The sequence below is a fragment of the Myodes glareolus genome, chromosome 25 (genome assembly GCF_982192425.1).
Source record: "Myodes glareolus chromosome 25, mMyoGla1.1, whole genome shotgun sequence".
Taxonomy (NCBI): Eukaryota; Metazoa; Chordata; class Mammalia; order Rodentia; family Cricetidae; genus Myodes; species Myodes glareolus.
Window position 1 is genome coordinate 39009926 of NC_142050.1, and position 17793 is coordinate 39027718.

Below are 17793 nucleotides of genomic sequence, written 5' to 3' on the forward strand. Positions count from 1 at the left end.
CTGAACCCGGCAGTTTCTGCCCCTGTCCTTACTTCATCCCCTCTAGCCCTGCTGCTCTCCTTTCTCCCTCCCTCTTTCCATTCCTTCATCTCCCTTTTCATTCTTTTCTGCCTTTCCAAGAACTTGCCTATGACACTCAGGGTCAAACAGACAATCCATTCTCCAACATAGTTACATTTCTTTTTCTTATTAGCAATCAAAAGGTTCAACTGAACATGATCCCTGCTTCTTCCTAAGAGTCCTGTTGACTGAATCCTCCCATCCCCCTTCAAGGTTTTAGTGGGTGGCCCTACCCCTTGAGGCTACCCAGGAGGGGTGTCATGAATACACTCACCCCTGCTGGGGATGTGTAGCTACTAGTTTTGGTTTCATATGGTTAACTACCATCTTGTGACCTGTCAAGTGCAACTTTCTAGAGTTGAGGTCCTAAGCTCACCTGCCTAATTCCAGTGCTGAGCCTTTTGCGACAGATAAGACTCCTCTGTGGGCACCAGCCCTAAATGCAGAGACTGAACCCTAGCTGGTTCTGAACAGTCCTGTGCCTTGATCACTTGGAGCTCCAGATTCTGACTGCTGTTGTTTTCCCCAGGAACCATGTTCTTCTGAAAGAGCATGCGCACTCTGCAAAGAGCATGATTTCATTGGTTCCCCACACCTTAGCAATGTCGTTAAAAGTGATACTGCTGCACTGAGTGAAGATTGAGGAAATACAAAGGGCTCTCTTTCTGTCCCAGATCCTGACTTGTCCAAAGTCCCCTGAAAGAAAGGAGACAAACGCCCTAAATTGAATTTCCTCCTTTACTCTTAAAACAGAATTCTGACATTGTTAACTTTTGCTCATGTTAAACATGTGACTTAATGTCCGGGTTAACGGGGCGTTTGTTATACCTGTTTCTTCCACACCCTCACTTTACAGTGCTCTCAAGGACTCCTCAAGCCTAAGGCACAACCAAGACACTGGAGGGTCTGGCCATTTGTCTGGCCCCTGAGGTACTCTGTTAGCATGTTCATTGGGGTTCCAGAGGTTCAGGGAGCATTTCCTTCATGCGTCACTTAGGACCATGGTGTCATGTTATTGATGACTTGTGTAGATGCCTTTGGAGAAGCTCCTAGGCACATTAGGGCTCTGGAGCTGCTGTTTGAGAGCCTTCAGTATGGCAGGATCTGCACTGAACCCTTGGATATGGGATGATAGAATGACTGTGCTCCTTCCCTAGGGACATATCAGGTATGGAAATGTGTGTATTTATTAGTATTGTATGGTTAGGGAATGGAGCTGATTTGGTGATCAGAGCAGATCGCTGTATTCTCACCTTTTAAATGTTGTCATAACATATGACTAAAAGAACATATATGAAAAGACAGTTCCAAAACCCACAAAACAAGCAACAACAAAACAACAAAGTTTAAGAAAAGAAAAGAAAAAAAAAAGATGTAAAGGCTGGGGATATGTCTCAGCGGGTAAATGATTTGCTGCACATTGAGGAAGACCTGGGATTTGAACCCTAGCACCAACATAAAAGCTGGGATTGGAATGTCCATGTCTGTCTGTAGCCTCAGCCACAATGGATGGGCACTGGTAGACATGAGGATTTCCCGGGCTTACTGGCCTACATGTCTAGCCAGAACAGGTTCAGTGAGAGACCCTGGCTCAAATGTTAGAGGGAGGTACCTGATACCCAGCTCTGGCCTCAACATGTATACAGCATGGGGTGGGTATTGTACGCACTCATGTGCATATAAGTAGAACACATACAGAAATGGGAAATTATGTAATTATATTCTAATTTCAAAAATATTACAGAAGAAGAAAAGGGCATAAGCTTGTGAGACATAGATTAGTAGTGTTTAGGGCTTACAAAGTGGAACAATTCAAGAGGCTGATAAATTTTGTGTTACACCTCACGTGTACATGTGTAAAAACCCAACTTGTAAAAACCCGAAGAGAGACGGTGCTATAGCTCCCGTACCACTACAAGACTGTCCGCGAATTGGGTACTAAGCCTGGAGACTTAAAAACATACACACAGAGACAGAGAGAGGCACGGACACAGGTCATCCTTGATACAAGAATGCCAAGTGCCAAGCTTTATTGTGCTCAGGGGCAGCTTATATAGGGATGGATCCTTAGCCACGCCCAGCTCTCAGCATCTTTCAGCTGCTGGTTTCATCAGCCTGCCATCAAGGCCTCCTGCTCAGAGCAGCTGCAGGCGAGGTCTCGTGCTCAGAGAAGGTGCAGGCAAAGACAGTCAAGGGGCGACCAGGGATCAACAGCTCCCAACAGTAGACAATAATAGCGATTGGAGTTAAGAGGCGCCTTGGAACCATAAGGTACATAGTTGCCGGGAGCCAGCCCTAGTGGTTGACAGGTACCTAGAGGATGTAAGGGGTCAAGGAGGGAAGGAGTGAGCTGGGATTGATGATCAGGAGACTCTGCAGCCTGACTGACTAGCAGCCGATGTGCTTCCTTAGTCATGCAGAATTCAGTAAGCATGGATAGATTCATGTTGTTCCAAAACACAGATCATTTCTGGTTTGGGGCATGTGTTTCACTTTGTCTTGCATAGTTTTAAGCATCACTGATGAATGATGACAGGGCAGAGTTATCTTTTTAAGCAATTTCCCCCCAAGTTTGACATGATTTATCGAGTGATCTTTTATAATCATTCTTACTCATTAACCCCATAACCCATTTTTTAGAAACCTAGCTGCATATGGCAGTCTGTTCTCAGGCTGGTAGCTTTGGTGACCACAAGGATGCTAGCCCCAAACAAAGTCTCCAAGCCAGCCTGGGCACATAGCCACATCCCAAGCCATGCAGTACTAACTCCTAACGGTCAGAGTGCCCAAGAAGAATCCTCAGGCCAAAGCTGCTGCAGCTGTTATTCAAATCAAGCATAATGCAATGTTCACGTTTTATATCTATAGAATTTGCTTATATATCTAATCCGGGCATTCTCTCCTTGGGTCATATGACACCACAGTGGCTCTGCATGAGGTAAGTTTTCAAGAAAGAAAGGCCCTGGCATTTCATTCTTTTATCATCTTTCTACATGATATACGTCCGTGTGTAGGGCAGAGATAACTTCAGGTAATTTTGTTGTTATATATGCCACGTAATTGCCCGGGTGCACAGTGGGAAGAGACTTGCGGTCTGATCTATGGCCAACTCCTCTAGGCCACGGAACCTTGTTGACCCCTTTAAGTTGCTTTGTTTTGATTATCTTGTTCCTGAGTAAGTACAAGGACAGATGTTTCAAGATTGTCTCATAGCCTCATAAAGAGACCTCTGACTTCTTTATGGGTGTCACAACCTCTAAGGCGTAAGAAAGACCTTCAAGTAGATAAGGTTATCTTTCTAAATGCGGGAGGGGTCGTATGTTCAGGATTTTCTGGGGAAGCCTAAAGGCGGTACTCCTGGAAGAAGGCATAGATGATTCATAAGAAGTTTCTAACCAATCCAACATTGCCAAATTGTGCAAATAATAAAAGTCTCCTAAGTATGCAACAGGTGGCAATAAAAGCCTAAGGTGGCACGGAGGCCGTCATGTGGCTCAGCTTTGCTGGGTCTTTGAGGAGTAGCTCCGCTGGCCTTATGGCTTTTGCCATTCCCATCAGATATGGCTGTGCCACATCGTGATATTGAATTTGCTATTATTAGGGCAAAAATGTGACATATAGTACACAGTCTGATCTGGGTAGATGAGGAGACACAGACCCAATCAGATAAGCCACCCCTCTGTCAGAAAACCAGGAATGTAATTCAAGTTCTTTGTCCCCAGTTCACACATTCTCCAACCCTGCACTTAGGCCAAAGCATGGAAATCCACCAAATGTATGTGTGTTTGTGTGCTACCAACATGAACAGAAACATTCTTCTGGGATCATATTATCCGATTCTTATAGGTTCAGTGTTCCAGTGTGCACCCCAGCACCAGTGCACAGGAACTGGAAGGAGATGTGGACCCATTCTTTTTTGATTCTTTTCTCCCTATTTGTACCTTCTTTTCTTCTAAACAGGGTGAGTGTTAGAGTCAAGGTAACAATGAACAGGTCTTTATGAACCATCTCAGGCTCTCAGCCCTCCATCGTGAATATATTTGTTCTCTCTCTCTCTCTCTCTCTCTCTCTCTCTCTCTCTCTATCTCTCTATCTTTCTTTGTGTTTTATTTACTTTTCCTTGGGAAACAGCTGATACTGGGGTGATTGGAGATGGTGAGTAGGCTGAGCAGGCACTGGCACTTACATCTGAATGACTCAAGTTCAATCCCATCACCTGCATGGTGGAAGTAGAGAACAGATTCTTACAAAGTGTCTGATGGCCTACACATATGCACCAGGGGCACATATGTTTATAGAAGCAAATTTTTCTAGTTTATGTAAAGAGAAAAGCTAATAATCAAGTCTGTTTGTTAACAAGTTGACTTCTGTGCACGTATCTCTGTTTACGTGTGTGTCTGTGTAGTGTATGTGCATGCATGGGTAGAGGTGTACATGAATATGTGAACATGTGCATGTAGAGGCCAAAACAATAGGCGTCCTTCTTTATTTTTCTCCATTGTGTTTTTTGAAAGAGTTTCTCTTGCTGAACCCTGAGCTGAAAGATTCAGCTAGACTAGCTACCCAGTAGAGTTCAGAACCTTTCTTTCTCTGCCTCTGCTGCATGCCCAGATGGTGTTCCAAACTTAGGGCCTTGTGTTTTGAACTGAGTACTTTCCTGACCAAGCCGCAGCTCCAGTCTCCCATGCTGGCCATTAGATCACAGTTTCTGCTCTGACATGGTTTACTTTAACCGGATTTTTGTGTCTGTCTAGATGGCGAGAAGGCTCAGTGTATTGGAAGTCCTTCTGATCATTTTCAATATACTTGTATTGGCATTAGATATCCTTTTGTTGCTTCTTGTGCTGGAAGATTCTCCAGGTAAGAGCAATGGTGGGTGCTACGCTTGAAGGATGGGCAAAGCAAGTCCTCTCTGGATGCCAGAGATGCCGTTTTATTCATTCATCACCATCCCATATCAAGCTATTTAAAATCTGTCTCCATGACTAGTTTAAGTCATTCTTCAAGATAAGTATTCTGTTCTTGCAACTTAACTTTGGGTGTAAATGATATTCTGGGCACTCTGAGTCCATTTAATGCGGTGTCAGTGGGATCTAGAATTAGTCTCACCTGATGCCCATGCCGCATTATACACAATGGAGCTCTGGGCGAGAAGGAGCAGTGCCAACTTCACCACTATGGAAATGGACTTTGGCTCAGAGGAAGTGGAGGGCCAGCCAATGAAGCCAGCCTTTGTGCATTAACTAATGTTAGCCTCTAACGGATAGCAAGACTGAAACCTTTGCGATTTCTTCCCAGATGCCACCTTTGAAACCACCCCCTCCCTTTCTCTTCCTCTCTTCCCCACCCACACACTCATGAAGACATTTACACAGAGAGGAGCGACAGAGTAATGTCTCATCAATGCAAATGTCATATTTTAAATAATAAAACAACACATAACAACATATATAATATGAAGAATTGCTTTTCTCAGGGAGCTGAGGTAAAAATGGCATGCATTATTTTACTGCAGTGGGTTACAGAGTAATGAGTTACATAGGCTAGTCTGCAATATGAGATCCCATACCACCTCCGAAAGCAACAAGGATAACATAAAATAAAAAATTATGTTAACGAAATTTGAAGTTTGGAGTTCTGTTTGATAAAGTTCTTCACTGCTGTAGATGAGATACACAATAAAGATGAACGCTGCTGATTGCAGGGTCTTGCCTGTGCATTGTCTTCACTTTTCTCTCTCTCTTACCCCCCACCCCGTTTTCTTTATTTATTTTTCTCTCCAGCAATTCATCATGACTACAGCCTTAGTCATGATGAATTAGTCTTAGTCTCCTCCACCCCACTCGGTACCCACCCCCACCTTCCTATTTTGAGTCTGTTTCTACTTCTTCCCTAATGCATTTTTAAATAACAAAAGAGATTACTACCTATTGTATGTGTCTCTTCCTTTCCCTAGTATAAGATTAAATTTCATGTACCCATGCATGTTAAAACTCTCTGATCCATCCAGAGCAGCTGAGTGCTTCAGTTGGTTTTACACAACTGACTTTTCCCTTATATTTTTTGAGGCTGTGTACCCATGGGTTGAAAAGAGAAATGCTAGTGCATGCTGCACGACTTCTTTCCCCCAAGACTGCACATATTCCACTGTCTGTAATACCCATATTCTTTGTCCATTCGGCCTTCAGTGGACATTGAGGATGTCTGCACATCTTGGCACTGTGAATCGTGCCACAGTTACTGTGCAAGTGTAATATCTCTTTAAGGCCTAAACGTCTAAGTTTTCAGAAGTGGTATTAAAGGAGCATGCAGTAGTTTGGGTTTTAATTCCTTCTCTGTAGTACAGAAGGATTCCAGTCTTTCACATCCTCACCAGCAGCCGTCTTGTCTTTGATTTGGTCATAGCTATCTGAACTCATGGGAGATGGCACCTTTGCGCTGATGATACAATGGTTTTGATTTTCAGGTCCCTGGTGATCAGTGATGTACAGCATCCCTTTGCACCTTTTGGCCACTAGTAGGTTTTCTTTAGAGAAATACTAATTAGTTTCTTTATCCAATTGTAAAGCAAGGTAGTCATTTTGGGCCATTCCTTGTAGACTTTGGAAACTAATTTCTTATCGGACATCTGGCTTACATCACTCTCTCTTTGCTGCTGTTTCCCTTAATTGATGGCTTCCGCTCAGTAACTTTTGATTTTGTATGGTCTCATTTGTCTAATTTTGCTTTGGTTGCCTGTGCTTCTTTGCAAAGTCAATTACGATGTTATTTCCTGATTTTCTTCCAGGAATTTTGTGGTTTCAAATTTCATGCTTAAATAAATCATTAATCCATTTTTAACTACCCCTCTCCAGAGCCACAGGATAGTAGAGATATATAAGGATCAAAGGCACTGGAGAGTCCCTGTTATACCCACAATAACTGCTGCCTGGAACTGGATGAAATCCTGGTTTGGATTGCTCATGAAGCCTTTGACTCTGCCACACTCGGTTATTCTTAAGTGGAAGAAGGCTCAATTAAGTTCTGAAAGACTAAGACAATAATACTAAATTTGAGGGAAAGTATAGATCTAAAGGAATATCAGCAATACCTTCTGTTCTGCACCACAGTCTATTGAAATGGGTGGAATGAAGTTAAAGTGAAAGCCCAGTCTGGTGACTAATTCTTAGAATCGCAGCACTTGGAGGCTATTGCAGGAGGTTGCCGTGAATTCAAGGCCAAATGGGCTGCATAATGAGTTCTGGATCAGAGTGAAAATCTGTTGAAATCAAACAAGCAGACAAATAGACAGACAAACAACCCAAACATAAACAAATAAATCAAAAATCAACTGACTAATTCAACTGGATATACCCATGCATAGAAAAAATGATACTGGGTTTCTACCTGGCAATTTATATGGAAATTAATTAAAAATAGATCAAGATTTAAATGGAAGACTTCAAACCATGAACCTTTAACAAGCAATGCATAGATAAGAATATTCAAGACCTCAGATTAGGTAACTCAAGCACAGAAACCAAAGAGGAGGGGGGAGGGACAGCCAGATTGAAATAAAATGAAACTGAAAATTGTTGGCCTTTCAATGACATTATCTAACTGAGAAAAACACAGGCCACAAGAAATACATTAACATTTTCAAATGGCACAGATTATACTACTTAATATCTAGGATGCACAGAAAATACTACAGCTCATCTAATATTGTTGCTCTTCCAAGTGGACATGGTTATTAACATGACTCCTAATGACTCCTTGCTGTACCCATAAGTCAGTGCTTTACTCAGCCTTCCTCAGAGAAGCTTCTTCCTGCATTAATGGCAAATACCACAGAGACCCACCACCGGTCAGTGTACAGAGAGTAAGAGACTGTGGAGTGCTCGGCCCAAAGGGGGATGAACATACCACAGTCCTCGCACCAAAACTCAGAGAACTCTAAGGAAAAGGAGGTCGAAAGATTGTAATAGAGCCAGAGACTTCAAAGACACAGTCCGTTCAGGGCACAACATGGAGGTTGCACATATGAACTTACAGTGTTCTGAGGGCATGCACAAGACTCATGTAAATACAAGTTAGACAAAAATCCCAGCATGGAGTGGGGAAGTAGGCACAGAATGCCTCCATTTTACGTAAAATAACCAGAATAGACAATTACATGAGGACAGAAAATAGATAAATATTTTCCTGAGACCCGAGGAAGAGGTGACAAGAAAGAGATCACTGGTAATGATGTGATTTCTTCTGGGTTTGATGAAAGTATTCTAGAGTTATTGGTAGTTAATGCTTTTCCAAGTTTGTAAAAACTAATGAAAACCATGGTGTCTAAGCTTCTATTGCTGTAATAAAGATCATGACATCAAAACCAACGTCAGGAGAAGAAGGTCTGTTTCGGTTTAAACTTCTAGATAACAGTCCATCACTGAAAGAAGTCAAGACAGGATCTCAAGCAGGGCAGGAACCTGGAAGCAGGAGCTGACACAGAGGCCACGGGAGGGTGTGACTTACTGGCTTGCTCCTCATGGCTTGCTCAGCCTGCTTTCTTACAGCACTCAGAAGCACAAGCCCAGGGGTGCACTAACCCACAATTCACTGGGCCCTCCCACATCAACCAGTAATTGAGAAAATGCACTATGGACTTGCTCATAGGTCTTTCTTGGGACATTTTCTCAATTGAGGTCATTCCTAAATGATTCCAGTCTGTGTTAAATTGACATTAAAAAAAACTAGGTAGCACATATAGAATTGCATATTTTATGGGGTTGAATATATAGTAAGATGATTATATGTCTTAAAAAGTCAACCAACTAATTTAAAAGAGGAAGTAATTTAACATTTGAAGTGAACATTATGTATAAATATTGGTATCAGCTACCAGTGATTTGATTGGAAAACAGACCTAGAATCTGTACATGCGATTACACACAAGTATTAACTTTGGACTTTACTTTCCTTACAGGTTCCTTTACTCCCGATTGCCCAAACATTGCTGAGTCAGAAAGAATAGACTGTGCACCCGGCCAGGTGGTGACAGAGGTCAGTCATGGGGTCCTTGCTGGCAGCCTACAGGCTCTGTTCATTGCGAAGGGAGAAATGGTGGGATGTCTGATAGTTCTGCAGTGTCTTGTCTTGATAAATAAAAAACAGCTGCACTAACAAAGTACAGGAAATAGGCTGGAAAATGAGGTACACGTGCAGACAAGTTCCAAAGGTCAAAGTAGAAGCAAGATACCAATGGCTGGAGACACTTCTAGGTGTGGATTGACCTTGAAGAGTTTAAACATTTGTGGGCTAGCCTAACGCTCCTCTAGAAGTGGGCCAGCAAGAAAGTGTGGTTGACTAAGGCACTTGAATTTATGTCACTGAGTGTAACAAGGGTCTTCTGAAGTTGACTACCTGGCAACTGAGATTCTAATGGACATGTGTGAAGAAACAGATTTCACTCCTGGCTGATGTCCATGAGATTAGCCAATAATGGAGCACTGTCTTCTTGTGACTGTGTGACCTAAACCATAATAGTGGTGTTTAATTAGATTTCATTTCTGTACCCTGTATTTTACATTTGATATCTAATATTGTTATATTTAAGTAGAAATTCGGATTGTTAACTAAATTTTAGTTTTCAAGAATTGGTATCTTAGTATATCTTCTCGCTATAAAGAGATAGACAGCCTCTCTTTTATTTTCTATCTATCTATCTATCTATCTATCTATCTATCTATCTATCTATCTATCTGCGGTTTTTCAAAACAGCGTTTATCTGTATAGCTCTGGTTGTCCTGGAACTCACTATGCAGACCAGGATGAACTCAAACCCAGAGATCTGCCTGCCTCTTCCTCCCTAGTACTGGGAGTAAAGGAGATCATACGTGTGTGTGTGTGTGTGTGTGTGTGTGTGTGTGTGTGTGTGTGTGTGGTGTTGTTGTTGTTGTTGTTCTTAATATGTGTTTTATTGGGAAGTTCTTTCTGGGTATTTCATAGCTTCAGGGATTTTGTTTTTTAAGACAGGGTTTCTCTGGTTAGCTCTGGCTGGCCTGGAACTCTGTAGACCGGCCTGGCATTGAACTCACAGGGCTCCATCTGCCTTTGCCTTCTGAATGTGGTAAATAGAGGTGCGCATCACAACTCTCCAGCCATAGCTTCAGTTTTTATTGCAAATAGAGTTCATTGTATTTCTAGCTGATGTTTATTTTGATTATAAGGATACTTTTCTTACTAATGATTATTTTGTATTATTACCTTTCATTTACATTATCATTACTTTGTGTAATTATTGATTACTTTAAACTTGCTACCATTTCTCAAAAAGTTTTTCCTAACTTTTTAACTTGAGATATTAGTTGTGGTTACATCCTGAATAATAGCTGATGCTTCTCTTATGCTTTAATATTTGTTTCATTCATTCATAAGCTCCATTGCACTTTGCTGTTCTTCCAGAAATATTTGCATAAGTGATGATGGTCAGAAACCCTATCATTGCACAATCTTATGAAAAGGTTTTTGTTTTTTTTTTTTTTAAATTGAAGCCCCTCTCTTCTTTCAGTGGAAGAATTAACAGTGTCCAGGAAGGACTACGTTATTGTAGGACTGAAGTGACATTTTCTTCTGTGGAACTTGTATTTAGGGTCAGAGTTTTCCTCTGACAGCCAAAAGAATTGTCCAGGTCAACTCAGACCTCCTGCCTGGGTCTGTGGCTTGGCCTGAGAGATGTGGAACTCCATGTGACCTGTAAACCTTACCCTGGGTCCCAGGCAGTCTCTCACCCCTGTGTGGATTATAGAATTCTCTGCATGGCCATGGAAATGACCCCTAGTCAGATCTGGTCTGCACCCTGGTGCTGGTCTGCAGCCTCTGCTCCAGCCACTGTAAGGTGTTGACCTCTCACTTCCGTGGGGTTCCATTGGGCCCCACCCTGAATCTTCAGTGGCCACTGCCTATTGAAGTCACTGTTAATGTGAGATAAGGCTTTTTATTTCTGAATTGGCGTGGTGCCTTCCCTGAAAGATGACAGTTTGTAAGTGTGGACTGGTTTCTAGTATCGGATTTTTAAATGGCTCTGTTTCCTTTCATATGGCTATAGCTGCAGTAGGACTGGGAGAGACCTTGTGAGTCCTCAAAGTCATTACCTTCAGTGTAGGAATTATATACATTGCTTTAATTTTTAAAAATCATTTAATGCTTTACTCCATCTAAATATTTTTAAATTGAATTATTTTTTAAATTATTATTAGTATAGATTGGAAGCTGATTTTTGAATAGTGATTTTGCAATCAGAAGTTTTCTTAAATTTACTTCTCAGTTCTCCTCTATTTTATGTAGACCTTTTTGAAGTTTTGTACTATGATAATGTTCTTTCAAAATAAAGATAATTTTAAGATTTTTTCTAACATTATATGTATATATATACATATACATCACTTCTTTTTCATCTCATGTACACACGAAGAAAATTAAATTTTTTCTTGTCTCTGAAAATTCAGTAAGTTTTGAGATTTTTTTTTAAAGTCATTAATTCAACCACAGTAGCTTTTAGTTTTCTAGCTATGTAGAAAAACTACACAGAGTCCAATTTTTATCTAAGCATACAAAATAGTGTGGTAAAATGGTAAATATGGAAATGAGATTTCCTCATTTTGGAACAAGTTGTATACACTGCTAATAGAATTTAAGCTCCTGCCAGAAACTCAGTTGCCACAATGCTCTCATCACACAGAGGTGAGCTAGCTGATTTCCAGGTGATTTTCTTGTTGGCTGTCTGTTCTTAAATTATTTTAGCTACTTTTATCTGATTGGTGTGGCACAGAATCTATCTGGGAGATGAATTAGGGACACAGTTTAGGGTTATGTAGTATTATGGTGATGGGGTCGGGGAAACAAGGAGACTTGTTGGGAATTCACACCGAGAGCACAGACGTGGGTGTAAGGGCTGTCTGGTGTGCTGAGAACTGAGTTGGAGAACAAGGGAAGCAAGTATGGGGGAGCAATGTATGAAAGGGACATAGAGTTTGGAGTACTGATAATTATTTGTCTCCGGGCTTTGACCTTTGGTATGTGGGACTGAAAGAAACACTTAGAACAGATTGCACACACAAAGACTATGTTTATCTGGATAGTGGTTGTTCTTTATAGAGGTCTGTAGACTTTGACATAGTTTACAGCAGTGAAACTGACCTTTGGGTCCTCGTGGACCTCGGTTTCAGAGATAGCAGATGTTCTGAGTGTCTGCCTCGGAGGCAGCTGGGACACCCAAGGTTCTTCTCTTTTAATCTGCAGGTGTTTGCTGTGTAGAAAGAACAAGGCAAGGACTGTTTAATTAGAAAAAATAAATGCATATTTTAAGAAATGCTAACATTCTCTCCATAAATATTTAGATGATAGTCATAAAAGTCATCCTGGCTTTTCAGAGCAGTTACATCTATTGGCCTCTAAAACTCTAGTCAGTAGTATTCGGAAATAAGCAACGGTATGGCATCCCCTTAATCTTCATAATAGAACCTATGCCACATGCATTCATTTAACAAGAGTCAGACATGAGCACAGAACAAAACTGGAGGGTAGCATTCTTATTCTTTTGCTTCCAAATTCCTTCCCTAGAATCAAGGTAACAGCTTAATATGTGCCCTTCTCTTGATCTTGCCGTGTCGTTGCTTCCTCTGTCTATCTCGTCCTGGTGCTTTAAGAACAGATTTACCTCTTACACGCCTAGCACGCCTTCCCATCCCACCTAGACTCTAGCTGGGGAGAAATGGTTGGTGTGCATTTCCCTTGCTTTGGGAGGCGCTCTACTGGAACACCCAGTTCATCCTGCCATTCCCAACGCACCCTGCCATTCTTATTATTTTGATTGTCTTGATTTACAACCAAGCAGTCAGTTTCGTGAAACACAAGCTAAGTCTCACTTATCTGTGACACCACTTTTTATGTGGTAAATGTAGAACGTGTGTCGGATGGCTTGATAACTGTATGAATAAACTAAGGAGGAGTACATGGGTGAGTTTAATTATGACCTATCTCAAACTTTCCCTGAAATTACATGGGTTGTAAATTAGTAGGTGAGTAACACTTCCCTTCCTGTATTTTATGTAACGGCAGCTCTTTTCTATTACTTTTTTTTTTTTTTTAGGATGTCTGCAGATGGAAGTACAGATGCTGCTGGAAGCCAGTGGCTGATACCAAAGTCCCTGCATGCTTCTTCCCTAAGAACTGGGGCTATGAAGTCAGTGGCCTTGAAAATACAAGCACAGGTGAGCACTGCCTGAATCTGGTCCTGGGAAGGCAGTGCTTGTGGTCCAGCCAAGGTAGCTGCTAAATGAAAGGTAACACTGTCTCTTGTTCTCATTTATTTGCCTTAGGGTTGAAAGCTCAGTTGAAAAAGTTGTCAACACCATCTCATTTTGGAAATGATATCACTGATGCCCTCTTCACAGCTGAATATCAGACAGCCAACCGTTTTCATTTTAAGGTTAGTGAGGATGTTACCCATTGGATACTACTCTGGAGATAGTGATGCCTTACCCTTTTCCTCTCTGTAGTAAGCAAGGGTGAATGGACAGAGGGCTCCTTTCTGTAGACATCATTGAAGGAGATGGGCAGGCATTTCTACAGGACACACTGCCTGGATGATCAAAATCTAAAGGATCAAGATTTGGAAACATTCTCATGGGTCACTGCTTCCAAAGCAGCGTTCCCATAGATTTACAGGGAGGTGGTCTTGCCCAGAATTGTATTTTTCTTTTCTCAGATCACTGATTTAAATGAGGTACGCTATGAAGTCTCTCATGAAAACATCAACCTCATGACAGGGAGTGCTGATGAGTCTACTTTGAGCTACTCTGTAGAGGTCACCAAAATGCCCTTCAGCATACGAATAATACGAAAGAGCAACAGTAAAGTCTTGTGAGTTTCTCCACACTCTTTGTCCATCTTTGAATACTGAATCCCCATGTAACTCACTCTGACATACACAGAAAGATGAGTAGGACATGGAAATGAATTGAAACCACTTACTAAGTTTCATATGTACGTTTATAGTAAGTATACATGCATACTTATGAGTCTCATGTAATATGGACCAGGGAATTTTATTGTTTGAGTTATTCACACTTGGACACAAACTGTCCTGCCTACCCTTTCAAAGTATCATTACCTCTGAATCTCAGCATTAAGCACCTAACACCAATTTGAGCTTATATAATAAATTTCATGGTATAAAACATAAATGATATTTTATATTAATATGAATGTCAAAAAAAACCTTGCACCCAAATCTGGTCCTAGTGTGCTACAGGGCAGTGTACTTCACTGCTTTTCCAGAGTGGCCTGTGCTAGCAATACTTAGCATCCACAGTAGCACCTGGAGTTGTAAAGATGCACTTCTGTTCTTCCTCTGGTCATAAACCTGTGATGATGAAGTCCCATCCTAGGACGCGCTCCTAAATTCAAAGAGTTGATGATATCATGAGAACAGCACTGGAGGCAGCGTGAAAGTTGGTGCTAAATTCTGAGGTCACTCATCTCTGAATGCTTGTGGACAGGCAGACGCAGCTCTCTGCAGAGCCAGAGCGCTTCTATGACTCTTACCCTCTCCCCATTGCCCAGGTTGGACACAGGCATCGGGCCCCTTCAGTTTGCCGAGCAGTACCTGCAGCTGTCTTTCCGACTGCCCAGCTCCAATGTGTATGGGCTGGGGGAACATGTGCATCAGCAATACCTCCACAACATGAGCTGGAACACCTGGCCCATCTTCACCAGAGATGCCACTCCTACAGAGGTGAGGTTATATCCACCCTCACCCCAGTTTATGGCTCGCAGTCAGGAATACTCACCCTTCGCTCCCAAAATTAGCTGACAAAAACACAACTATGTCTTACTTTGCCCAGTCTGCATAAATTTGCTTTGGGGGAAAGCTTGTTATTGGGTTTAATAGACTTTTAAATTAGAAATACAGAAATTAAAAAAAAATGTTTTTTTGAAAATGAAGTTTAGTAATTACATAAAGTAAATAAGATAATATTTTAAAAACCAGCCAGATCTCTTTGTGCAAGCACATAATCACAGTTATTCAAGCAGCTGAAGTAAGAGGATCGCAACTTCAAGGCCACCCTGACCTACAGCGTAAGCTCAAGACCAATCTGGGCTACTTATTATGTTCCTGTCTCAAAATAAAAAACCATGAAAAGGACTAATTTTTCATGTATTATAAAAAGAATAGAAGAAAATACTTTACCGAAAGCAATGCTTTCTTGCTTTAATAATTAAGTACTTAGACAAGAATATCAGTTGGGCACCATTATCAGTGGAGTCTGCAGATGGAAAGTTTCTCTCTAACTGCTCTTGTGTTGCATGTCAGCATGTTTCAAAGACAGCAGTGTTGTCTGTTTCTTTCATTTCATATAACATTTTGAGCTATAGTATTGCAGCTATATACTTTTCTGAATAGTATTCAATTAAATAATATACAATATTGTGCTTCTCTATTTATTATGATACTGTTATTTTGGTACAGCACTTGATTAAATGCTGAACAAGTATAAACATGAAATTTTGGTTCCATGAATCTTGTTTACTTGTTTGTTTCTTCATTTATTGCAGACAGAGCCTTGTTATGTTGATCAAGCTGGCATGGACCTCATTATGTAGCATAGGCCGTTTTAAAAGCAGTTATTCTCTTGCCTCTGCTTCCTAAATGTTGGAATTAAAGGTGTGGTCCACCATAACTTTCAGGATAAATATTTTAAACACATAATCCTGTTACTTCTGTTCTTCCTTCCTGTTGGCAGGGCATGGCTAATCTGTATGGCGCACACACATTCTTCTTGTGCCTTGAAGATACCAGTGGGGCTTCTTTGGGGGTTTTCCTTTTGAACAGCAATGCCATGGGTAAGAAGCAACTTTTTATATATCTATTTCTGGAAAGATTTAGGGTCGCTGTCCTTAGTTCTAAGAATTGTGTTTATTGTGAGAAGCTCGGGTAACAGTCACATGTTACACGTACGGTGCTTCTGCTGAAACTAGAGCATGGCGACATTTAGCCTGGTCAGAAAACCAGCTCACTCTAGGGACACTTGTCTGAAACCCACTTCAGGGACTTCCTTTGACAGAATGTTTCCCCTAACATTGTGTGGATAATAGGGTCCATTGCTGGACACACGCCAAAGATACCTGTAGACTCACGCGTGTTTCAGGCTGTCTGCGTGTCGGCAGCAGTCTGGGTTTGTGCATTATATCTCATAGCTGCACTCAGCAGTCATGTCCTTCAGCTTCTAATTAGTGATACGGCAAGAAGAAGCCTCATTGATCTAAAAAACATCGCTGTCATTATATATGACTATATATGAGTTATATCTACATATGTGTGTATATATACATACATTCACACATATATATGATATATATACATAAATATATATCAAACTCACATAGTAAGTTTCCAAAATATTTTTTCCTTTGGATTAAATCATTTTTAATAACAGAGAAATCTATTCTAATGTTGCCAGATACAAATCAAATTTGCTCTTTTTTCTTATAAGTAACATGAAACAAACAAAATTTCCCTTTTTGTGGGTATCTTCTTCAAATTAACAGAGTTCAGATAAAATAAGTCTATGTGATTCGTTTTCCTTTGAAAATTGAGCATAATTTGGGACAATTCAGCTATTCACGCTTCTGAGCGATGCGTTTCTTCAGAAGATCCTAATCATTCATTTTAACCCTTTCAGAGGCCACTCTTCAGCCTGCCCCTGCTGTCACGTACCGCACAACCGGGGGCATTCTTGACTTTTACATCTTCCTGGGAAACACGCCAGAGCAAGTAGTTCAAGAATATCTGGAGGTATGGGCCCGCCCTCCCTACTGTGGGGCTGTTGCTATTTTTCATATATTTGTTTGAGTTCAAGACGTAATTTGAAGTTTTATTAGTAGATAGTATGGATATAAATTCTGAGCTTACAAGTATCCCATAATGTTTTCTTTACTCTAATGAATTGGTTGGACATTTTCTGCGTCACTTAATTCTGTTTGTTAGACAGGTCCATTTACCATATGCCATTGTTCCTCTGGGTATAATCAAGCATTCCAAAGACCTGAGTCACAAATCCACAACGAACATTCAATCAACAAATAAATAAGAAAGAAAGATATGAAATGGGAGAAAAACCTCTGATTAGAGGGCAGGGAATCTTAGAAGAATGTGGAATAGGGGTCTAGTCTTCTTAGAATGTTGTCTTGAGATACTCAGAAATTTTGAATACTTCAAGCATGTAGTATTTCTTCATTCATCACACCCTTGATCCACAAGTTTTTGCTCCTTCACCACTGCCATGCACCACCCTCTGTACTTACGTGAGTCACCTGATGCCACTCAAGCTCCATGAAGACAGAAATGCTGTTTGCTGTGTGTCATCATACTCTGAGTGCCTATAGGGGACTGTATTATACCGCAAACATTAATAGATTATTGGTGAGTGAGTATCACCTGCTTTTCAGGGCCAGAGTTACAGCTCAGGGGTAGAGGGCATATCTGCCTTATCTGAGACTCTGGTGGCTATTCTCAGCACCACTCAACAAGCAAAGAACTCTGAGGATTAGTGTTAATGGTCAAGTTGAGAGAACCTAGAATTATCTAGAAGATGGGCCAGCGGGAGTGCCTGAGGAGAACTCTCTTGATGACATTAATTATATATCAAGACCTGCAGGTGAGACTATTTCTTAGGCAGGATGGAGGGAGCAAGGAAAGCA

The 17793-nt window shown here is 41.1% G+C and overlaps 1 protein-coding gene across 4 annotated transcripts in view; it reads left to right on the forward strand.

Annotated features, from left to right (window-relative positions):
* Mgam2 (maltase-glucoamylase 2 (putative)) overlaps positions 1–17793 on the forward strand; it is an 84458-nt gene that overhangs the window by 4521 nt on the left and 62144 nt on the right. For all 4 annotated transcript variants that reach the window (XM_087901708.1, XM_087901709.1, XM_087901710.1 and 1 more), the window contains exons 2-9: positions 4815–4920; positions 9017–9093; positions 13181–13301; positions 13410–13519; positions 13799–13953; positions 14656–14827; positions 15837–15936; positions 16776–16888. In XM_087901708.1, coding sequence (XP_087757834.1) covers positions 4815–4920; positions 9017–9093; positions 13181–13301; positions 13410–13519; positions 13799–13953; positions 14656–14827; positions 15837–15936; positions 16776–16888 — 954 coding nt within the window. The remainder of the gene's footprint in view (positions 1–4814; positions 4921–9016; positions 9094–13180; positions 13302–13409; positions 13520–13798; positions 13954–14655; positions 14828–15836; positions 15937–16775; positions 16889–17793) is intronic.